This window comes from Elephantulus edwardii, unplaced genomic scaffold (assembly GCF_000299155.1).
Source record: "Elephantulus edwardii isolate Elephantulus edwardi_28Jun2011 unplaced genomic scaffold, EleEdw1.0 scaffold00037, whole genome shotgun sequence".
Classification (NCBI taxonomy): Eukaryota; Metazoa; Chordata; class Mammalia; order Macroscelidea; family Macroscelididae; genus Elephantulus; species Elephantulus edwardii.
In genome coordinates this window covers 16,790,995-16,801,725 of record NW_006399787.1, presented here as the reverse complement: position 1 = coordinate 16,801,725, position 10,731 = coordinate 16,790,995, and the positions used below count along the sequence as shown (strand labels likewise).

General features: G+C 41.2%; 1 protein-coding gene across 1 annotated transcript in view; it reads left to right on the top strand.

The window, feature by feature from the left end:
* Nucleotides 1–3,442: 3,442 nt before the first annotated feature.
* Nucleotides 3,443–10,731, top strand: part of LOC102850958 (unconventional myosin-X-like) — a 29,205-nt gene continuing 21,916 nt past the window's right edge. The window contains exon 1 of the mRNA XM_006884796.1: nucleotides 3,443–3,686. Within this exon, the coding sequence (XP_006884858.1) occupies nucleotides 3,443–3,686 (244 nt within the window). The remainder of the gene's footprint in view (nucleotides 3,687–10,731) is intronic.

Sequence of the window (10,731 nt, the reverse complement as noted above, 5' to 3'; positions counted from 1 at the left end):
AAGTGCAAAGGTATGTGGTTGAAATCTATCAGCTTCTCTGCTGTAAAATGATGGATAATCTCATTTGTGATTTACTGCTTCAAAAAGTTTCTGGAGGGTCAGCTATGGGTTGGGGTTTGAGTGTGTATGGTTTCTTTCTTTCTCTATCTATCTATCTATCTATCTATCTATCTATCTATCTATCTATCATCTATCTATCTTTAGTTAGAAGAGGAATTTCGGTAATATGAGTAGGAATGTCTGTTCAGTGCTTCTGAAAAACATTTGATGTTTCAGATTATAAACTGTTCATTCAAACAGATTGAGATGCCATTGCTATGGCCTGACCCTGAATATTCTTTAAATTCATTTCATTTCATTGCTATTGAGTCAGAACCAAGCCATAGCTGACCCTCTGCTGGGTTTTCAGAAGTGGTAAATCTCATGGGAGGAAATAACTCATCTTTCTTCCTCAGAGCCACTGATGAAATTGGATTCCCTGCCTTTGCGTTGGTGGTGCAACTCTCTACTGATGAGGTTACAAGAAAACACCCTAAGAGTGAATTCTAGTCTGTGCCAAACATTTCAGGAAGTTTAATCATGTACTTGTAATAGGACTGGATTATTACCCACCAACACTCGAGTGGGATGCTACAAAGGCAGACTTATGGGTATTTCCCCCGCAAGTGACTCGACAGCACATAACAAACAACAACAACAACATTCCTTGTAAGATGACATAAATAATGCACAAGTTTGACCAGCCTCAAGAAATCGAAATGTCCACTGCAGTTCAAGATTGTATTTCCTGAATTTATGCCATTGAGAGGGAAAATTAATTTTATAGCATAGTTCCATGGCAAACCTGTACATCAATCTGTCCATAGCCTTGGTAAGTGTAGGAAATTCTTATCTTTGAAATAAAATTTTTATTTTTTACTGGTTTACTTAACAAAGCTTTTTACACTGTGTTTCACACCAGAAATTTCCCATTCCCTTTACCCACCAGTCTCTCTACCAGTCAAATTGTGTGATCCTATGGAGGCAAAGATTCTGAAGCTTCATCTGACAAACTTTGGACATGTTGCGAGAAGAGACCAGTTCTTGGAGAGGGATATCATGCTTGAGAGGGTGGAGGAACAGTGCAGGAGAAGAAGACGTTCGATGAGATGGATTGACTCAGTGACTGGGGGAGTGGGGGTAGGTTTGTCACAGATGGTAAGGCTGGCTAAAGGATAGAGCATGGTTCAGAGTCATTGTAAATAAGGTTACTGTGAGTCACAGGTGACTCGATGACAGAACAACAACAATACCATGATTACCCCCTTGCCCATCCTCACTCCTCTGCTTTTACCGTTCCACCCTTAGATCCTAGTTAAGTGTAGGAATTTCTTTTTTTTCCCTTTTTTTTTAATAATTTAGTTTGTTTATTTTTCATTTCAATGAACATCTACAGAGATTTTGGAATTCCATTCATTCATTGTTGCACCCTTCCCCCCTCCCCCTCTCCCCGTTTGCTCCTCTCCTTGAAAAGCAAAAGAAAAACTCCCTCATTGGTACACAATCCCCCCGCAACTCCCCAAACCCCACCCCCTACCCCCAAATATAATCCACTCTGCAACCCTCATTGCGTACTCCTACGATAAAAATAATACCCTAAAATATAATACTTTTAGACTATTCTCTCCTATAGTAAATGATGTCACAGGAAGATCTTCACCAGAGAGAGTTGTCTAAGTCTATGCAAATAACTCAAGTGACTAGAAGAAATGTTGACTTCACTTTCTTAAGATTTGTTCCTTAAAAAGAATGAGCACCTTCAGACTTCCTTCTACAAAATAAAAATCAGGTATTATTCATTGTATTCTTTACTAAAAGGGATTATCTGCCATCAACTTGCAGAAAGCACATTTTTTTTCTTCTCTTGCACACCCACTAGAGAAGAAAGAACCTTGTTTCCTAATTCAGCATTCTCAGATTTCTCAGTTCCTTTCAATTTTCCATCTGAACCAAAGGTTAGCACTGTGTCTCCAGTTAAAAGATTCTCTTCCCCTTCTGGCAGTTCATTGCTGGAATTTTTTCTTTTCTTTCATGTTTCTTTTTCTTCTGGCCTGTTTTCCCTTGAGTTACAGATAATGTCCATCAGTTATTGCTAGTGGTAGTCTGAATTGCATGCATTTGATGGAAGGTACTTTGCTATAATGAACATCTGTCTGCAACCCTGTTGGCTCCAGCAAAACTGGGAAAAGCTGTCCTGGTTTGTCTTGAGAGCTGAAGTAAGAGACGAAGGGAGAAGAAGGTTATCCTTCTTTTCATGAGCCTTGCTACTGTTAAGTCTTGAATGTTGTGTTTCCCTCGGTGGATATGGGTTTACTTAGGTTTCTCTTTTAATAATTCTGTATAATTAATAGAGCAGACTTTTGTGGTTGTTGTGTGCCGTCAAGTCGCCTACGACTCATAGTGACCCTATGTACACCAGCTCTGAACTCTGCCCTGTCCTGAGCCAGTCTCACTAATTCTGACACACCAACCCCCACCCCATTGCCCCAGTTAGTATATAAATACATCTAATCTGGGGTCTTCCTCTCCTGTGCGATCCTTCCACACTTCTGAGCATGACCTTCTCTATGACTAGTATCTCTTGGCCATGTGTGCAAAGTATGTGAGATGGAGCTTCAAAATACTAACCTCCAAAGAGAAACTTTTTTTGCCCTTTCTAAGACACACCTATTTGTTTTCTTGGCAGTCCGTGGCATGTTCAAGACTCTTCTCCAGCACCTAGGAGGTTTTCAAATTCTGCCTGGCTCTTGCTACTTAGCAAGACCTTAATAAATTTCACTCTTTTCATCAAATCTGAAAGACTAAATGATAAATAGATTGCTCTCTTGGCAGGCCTCAGGGGAACAAAAATCTGGAACTATGGGATAGCAGTTTCCTCTGAGACTATGCCCAAGAGACCCCAGGTCAAATAAGCCCAATATCCCCTTAGTGAGCACATATTCATTGTTATGTAATAGTCATAACTCTGACCCTACCACACTTAGCCAGGCCATGTCTCTAGTCTTATCCTGCTTTTGTCATCACTGGCCTGCTGGGAGAGTTGCTGTTTCGACTATAATCCTCCTTACCTCCAAAGTGACTGAGTTTTCTCTGGTTACAAGCTTCCTCCCTCATGGGATCTGCCTGGGCCCAAGCCCTTCTGGGAAGTTCTCTCTTGTTGCAGGTTCTCTGGACACTCCTGTCCTTTGTCAGTTGCTCCCATGGCCCACCAGGATGGCGTTTCAGTTCTTCTGAAGTTGTGATTCCCAGGAAGGTACAACACAGGGGGAGTGGAACTGGGAGGACAGGTCAGCTGTCATATAGCATGTTCTTCCAGGGCCGAAGACACATAGTGCACATGAAGGTAAAAAAGAACTTACTGCCCAGACATTTTCCTGTTATTACAGACAATGACCAAGGCGCCATGCAGGAGGATTATCCATATGTCCCCGGAGACTGTTACTACCTCAGCTATCTCGAAGGGGTTCCTGGGTCCATGGCCACCCTGGACACCTGCTCTGGGGGCCTTCGTGGCATGCTGCAGGTGGATGACTTGACTTATGAGATCAAACCTCTGGAGACATCTTCCAAATTTGAGCATGTGGTTTCTCTGCTTCTGTCAGAAAAAAATACAGTGGGGGCTGAAAGTTGCACAATTGAAGGGGAAAGTGGAAATCAACCACTTGAAGAAGAAAACCTTGCTGAATCTCCTAGAGCAAGTCCTGTATATCTGTGGACAGTACATAAAAGACAATTAAAAATTCACTACACAATAAGTAACTCTTTATATCTGAAAAAGGACAATATAACCTATTTCATAGAAATTGTCGTTATTATAAACAACATCATGGATTCCATTTATGGATATATTAATTTAAATGTCTTTATACGACTGCTCTGCATTTGGAATAAAATGGATCATTTTAGTTTGAACAGTAAGAAATCAGATGTATTTACGTCTTATGGTAATTTTAAAATTGGACATGTTTATAATAAAATTCAACATGATACTTCACTGCTTCTTACAGGGCACAGGATAGGAAGTCGAGACTATGTGTCTTTCCCACATAGTGTGTGCAATTCAAACTGGGGAGTACAGTATGTGCATCTGTCAAGGTATCATCTTTTTTGGATAGCATCAATTGCAGTGCATCTAATAGGTCATGGTTTATATATGAAACATGATGAAGAATATTGTCGCTGCTTTCGTAGAAGCAAATGTGTTATGGCCCCTGGGCCTGGATTTCGAGACATGTTCAGTAACTGCTCTTATGCTGACTATTTTCATTTAGTCACCAGATGGGATCCATGTTTGCGTATTCCTTATGTCCCATATTATAACTTTCCTTATAAAGCAGCTCGATGTGGAGATAAGAATGTAGATCCAAGGGAGGAGTGTGACTGTGGGTCCTTTAAAGAATGCTCTGAAGATACCTGTTGTTTAACCAATTGTATGCTGGCCCTTGGGAGTCTATGTAATGCAGGAGATTGCTGCCATAATTGTAGGTATCTGCCTCCTGGAAGTCTGTGTCGAGACATACGTGGCATTTGTGATCTACCAGAATACTGTAATGGCAAGAACCATTTGTGCCCCGATGACACTTACATGCAGGATGGAACTCCATGTTCACCGTTGGCTGTTTGTGTGCAAGGAAATTGTAGTGACCGTAATAGGCAATGCCAAGCTCTTTTTGGCCATCATGTAAGCGATGCTTCACCAGGTTGCTATGAGCAACTCAACATTAGAGGTGACCGTTTTGGAAACTGTGGGCACGTACGACTGGTAGGAAGTGAAAAACCTTTGAAATGTGAAGACGACGACGTTTTGTGTGGCATGCTGCACTGTCGTGGGATAAAACAAATCCCTGGTGGAGGTCATCACTCTACATTTCGACAGATAAGAATTGAAGAAGCTACAGAACAATTATGCTTTGGATATGATTTTCACATAGGGTTAGAGAAGATATCCATGGCACTTGTCCTGAATGGTGCCGTGTGTGGCCCAGGAAAATACTGTTTTGGCCAAAATTGTACCTATTTTCAAGACCTGGGTTTTACCTGTAATGTGTCAAAATGCCATTATAGAGGTGTCTGCAACAACCACAAAAATTGTCACTGTCTTCGTGGTTGGAAACCTCCATTTTGCGCAGAGAAGGGAGCAGGTGGTAGTATAGATAGCGGGCCTCCACCCGAAAAAGAAGGTAATTTTCGAGCTAGTCTTCGGAAGAGTGCAGACATGAAGCTAGTTACCATTTTCTTTCGTTTGATACTTTTTCTGTGTTCATTTATTGTTGGTATCTTTTCACAAATAAAACACACCTGGAAAGTGAGGAAGTAACAAGCATTGTGGAATAAAGTTGGCCCTGGACCTGATTAGTGCCCAATAGTTCCCACCCAACAAGAAAAATACCATGGACATTTTCTGGAAAACAGGAATCACTTAACACCGTCCTTTAGGTATTCTGAGACTATCATCCTGATATAAAATAAAGTGGAGCATGAGAAAGTGTCTGTGTATTTAATTCATTTAACTTTCAATTTCTTGTCAGTTATGAATATTTAGGTGATAGCAGATACTACTAGATCAAGTAAGTGAGAACAGAACAGATACAAATTTGAGCTTGCCCAGATGTACTTCTGAAGAAATTACTTGTGAGCTACTTTTGGAAAATCAGCCTGAAAACTCTCTGGTGGTGGTTGTTATGTGTCGTCGCCTTAACACCGACTCATTATGACCCTATGTACAAGAGCTCTGAACCCTCCTCTACCTTGAGCCAATTTGACCATCTCTGAAACACCTACCCCCTTTACCCTAGTCACTGAGTCAGTCCCTCTCATTTAGGGTCTTTCCTCTCTTGCTCTGTCCCTCCACCCTTCCAAGCATGATGTCCTTCTTCAAGAGCTCATCTTCCCTTTCCACATGCCCAAAGCATGTCAAACAGAGCTTCAAAATCCTTGCTTCCAAGCACCAGCCTGGTTTCCCCCTCTCCAGGGCAGAACTTTTGTTCTCTTAGCAATCCATTGTCTATTCAATACTCTTCTCAGCACCAAAAGTCAAAGGCATCGATTCTTCTTTTATCATCCTTAGTCATTGTCAGGCTCTCTGATACATGGAAGGTAATTGGAAAGATCATGACAGCTTAGTCTCTAGACTGACATCATTGTTCTTCAGTACCCCAGATTGATCCCTGACAGCAGCCTTTCCCAGTAAATTCAGCGTTTGATTTCCTGGCTGCTGGTGCCAGGAGTGTTGATTGTGGAACCAAGCTTTCTGAAGCTGTTACGAATCTCAGTCTCTTCTCCATTTGCCATGATGCTGCCAATTGGCCCACTAGTCAGAATCTCTGGTTTTTTTATTTTGAACTTCAATTTATATTGAAGACTGCAGTCCTTGACCTTCAGCAGCAATTGCTTCAGGTCCTCCTAAGTTTTGGGAAGCAAGGTTGTGTCATCTGGATAATGCAGTTTATTCCTGAGACTTCCTTCAATCCTGCTGCCACATTCTTCCACATCGGGCCTAGCCTCCCAGCTGATATGTTCTGCATGTAAATTGAAAAGGTATGGAGATAGGGTACATCCCTCATGTACACTTTTCCTGATTTTGAACCATGCAGTGTTTAATTGCTCTGTTCTGAAGACTGCCCCCTGGTCTCTCTGGAGCATAGTTAGTTCTGTTCTGGTACAAGGAGGATGGGCAGGAGCAAGGGTTTAGTCACTTGGAACAGCTAAATAAACAAAAGCAAGTAAATGAAAGATTTGTTTGTTTTATTGATGGTTGTAATGTAGGTTAGCTGGGGTGTGATTCTCAGTGGTTTTGCAGATAATGTGTAGTCTGTCTTAGTGGTGAAATGTAGTCAATAAGAAGAGGCATTTCTCTCGGGCCAGCCTGCATCCAGTAGTATATAAGCGGGTGTTTAAGCAAAGATGTGTCTCTGCCTATCTCTCTCTCTCTCTCTCTCTCTCTCTCTCCCTCTCTCTCTCTCTCCTATATTCATTCATCTTGTTCTCTTACCTGCTCTTCTTGGTGTTTCCTGACGTTTCCGTTTTCTCCATAAAACTGAGTGTCTGCAATAGTCAGAATTTATTTAACTGTTGATTGCTCATTGCTCAGGTTAGATTGAAACAGAGGAATTCACTCCTTACTGAGAACTGACCTAGACTTCACATGTGCAAATCTGTTCTACTCAAGGCTTACTATACCTTACATGGGACTTAAACTGTTTGTCCTTGATTCTTAGCAGACTCATTCCTGACCCTCCGGTGGGTTTTTAGAGACTGTACACTGAATCAGAGGAAATTGTCCATGGCTCTTTTCTGTAGCCACTGACCAATTTGAACAGCCAGAGGCACTACTTTTAGGTTAGCAGGACAGTTCCCTACAGTCTATCCTCCCTATAGCTGCTATGCACATATTTAGAACACATTAAGAACATACCAACTGTGTCTCATTTACTTCTTCAGATCACAACGCAGGAAATGGATGCTTGCCTTAGCTTTTCTGGTGTCAGAAGCATTCTAGATATTCAGTCTGTCAAAGTGGTCTTAAAAATGTGTGAAATGGTGATCACTTCCAGATAGTAAAAAAAGAGTCACACTAATCATAATTAAAAGGAAAGCAAGCAAAGAGATAAATGAAAGGTAAAAGTCATGGAAAATGCAATTAATGGTTGGAGAAGCTATATAAAACTGAACTCCATTTGTTGTTGTTATAGGTATGGCCCTTCGAGTCAACCATGAGTCAGCAACCCTTTGCACAATGGCTCTGAACCCTGCTCTATCATAGGCCAGTCTCATGATCTGACACACCTACCCTCATTACCCAAGTTACTGTGTCAATCCGTCTCATCCAGGGTCAGCTTAGTATTTCTGGGATATTAGAAGTCCTCATCTTGTCATTCAACCCACAAATGTGTACTTGTTGACCCCCCACAATTGTGTGAGCCAGTTCTTTGAAGTAAGTCTCTCTTTATAAACTATAATGCACGGTTCACTCAATTTGCTTTTCATTGCCTTGTAAAAGCCTAGTCTAAGACAATGTCTTTGTAGTGTAACTCATCTTGTTCTCCCTTCAAACTGTTAGATAGAAAAAACTAATTAGAAAGCAAGATGCTTGTCAGGGTTACAGGAGGATGATAAAAATAATTATTATGTCATCATGTTGTGAATATAGACAGTATAATTTCTAACTACTGAGATGCTTTTTCAAGATCATCTTAGGAATAAGTATGACACAGTGAACACCAATAATAAAAACCCGGGTCTGTTGTGGGATGAAATCAAGGATATCATCCATGAAGAAAGCAAAATGTCATTACAAAAACAGAGAAGAAAGAGAAAAGTGAAACGATGTCAGAAGAGACTCTAAAAATTGCACTGGAGCATTTGAAGACAAAACAAAAGAAAATATATAGAAGAAAAAGAGCTTAACAGAAGATTTCAAAGAGCAGCTTGAGCAGACAAAGCAAAGTATTATAATGGAATGTGCAGAGAGCTGGATTTGGAGAATAAAAAGAAAACTCCCTCTGCACTTTTCAAGCTGAGAGAACTGAAAAACAAATTTAAGCATCGAGTCGCAATCTTGAAAGATGCTATGGGCAAGATATTGAATGACCCAGAAAGCATAAAAAAAAAAAGTAGGAAATAAACAGAATCACTGTCCTGGAAACAGCAGATAGACACTGAAAAATTATAGGAAGTACCATATGTGCCAAGAAATCTGGAGAACAACCACTTGGCCTACTGACTGGAAGAGATCTATATTTGCCCCATTCCAAAGAAGGGTGACCCAACAGAGTGTGGAAAGAATAGAACAATATCATTGATTTCACATGCAAGCAAGATTCTACTGAAGATTATCCAAAAACAACTGGAACAGCACATCAGCAGAGAACTGCCAAAAGTCCAGGCTGGGTTTAGAAGGGGTCGTGGTACTAGGGATATTGTAGCTAATGTTAGATGGATCTTAGCTGGAAATACCAGAAGAATGTCTATCTGTGTTTCATTGATTATGCAAAGGCATTTGACTCTGTGGATCATAACAAACTGTGGCTGAGTCTGAGAAGAATGGGAATCCCAGAACACTTGATCTTGCTAATGTGAAACCTATACTTGGACCAAGAGGCAGTTGTCAGAACAGAGCAGGGAAACACTACATGGTTCAAAACTGGGAAGGGTGTATGTCAGGGATGTGTCCTATCTCCATACCTTTTCAACCTGTATACAGAACAGATTATCCAAGAGGCTGTGTTCTATGAGGAGAAGGGTGGAATCAGGATTGGTGGAAGATCTATCAACCATCTGTGTTATGGAGATGACACAACCCTACTTGCTGAAACTGAGGAGGACCTGAAGCACTTGCTGCAGAAGGTCAAGGACTGCAGCCTTCAATATGGATTAAAGCTCAAAATCAAGAAATCAAAGATTCTCACCACTGGACCAATTGGCAGCATAGTATGGATGGTGAAGAGTTTGAGATAGTTAAGAGTTTTAGTTTGCTTGGCTCCACAGTCAACAGTCTTGATATTAGCAACCAGGAAATCAAGAGACGAATTGCATTTGGAATGTCAGCTGTAAGGGACCTCTCTAGAGTACTGAAGAGTAACGATGTCAGGCTGAGACTAAGGTGTGCCTGATCCAGGCTATAGTCTTCACAGTTATGTGCTATGCATCAGAGAGTTGGACAGTGAATAGGGATGATAGAAAGAGAATGGATACCTTTGAGCTGTGATGCTGGAGAAGAGTGTTGAATACACCATGGAGTGCTAGGAGAACAATTTGATTTGTCCTGGAGAGGGTGAAGCTGGAATGCTCCTTGTAGTCAAGGATTCTGAAGCTTCCTCTGGCATACTTTGGTCATGTAGTGAGAAGGGACCCATTCTTGGAGAGGGACATCATGTTTGGGAAAGTGGAGGGACAGCACAAGAGGGGAAGACCCTCTATGAGATGGAGCCATTCAGTGATTGGGGTGGTGAGACTGAGTGTATCAGAGACGGTTAGGATAGAACAAGGTTTAGGGCTTTTGTACATAGGGTCGCTGTGAGTCGCAAGCGACTCCACAGCACATAACAACAACACCAACAACAACTGGAAAATGTACACCATGGATAACTGTGCCAGTATTAGAAGCACTTGTGGCATAGCTCTCAACATCTCAACAACAAAGAGACTACTTCAATACAGCAAAGGGGCAGATGAGGATGGCTCATGGATAGAAAAAAACAGCAATCTAAAAATATCAATTCTAGCAAAAGATATTTGCTGATATAATGAATCACTTTTCAAATTCTGTCATCATTCTTTGAAAAGAATGTAAAAGTTTCTTTTTCCATTGATGTAAAAAGTAATCCCCCACTTTATATGGAAACGAAAGAGACCTTGGATAAGCAAAGAACTAATGAAGAAGTAAAACACAGCAGGAACCTTTACACTTCTGGATCTCAAAATTTATTATATAGACATACAGTCTTGGTAACAGCAGCCAGGAAATCAAGAGAGACAAATTGCGTCGGGAAAGTTGGCTGTGAGAGACCTCTCAAGAGTATTGAAGAACAACGATGTCAGGCTGGAGACTAAGGTGCGCCTGATCCGGGCTATAGTTCTTGCAATTGTTGTTGTTTGTTGTTGTTATGTGCCGTCGAGTCGCTTGCGACTCATAGCAACCCTATGTACAACAGCCCTAAACTCCGCTCTGTCCTGTGCCAATCGCACTGTCTC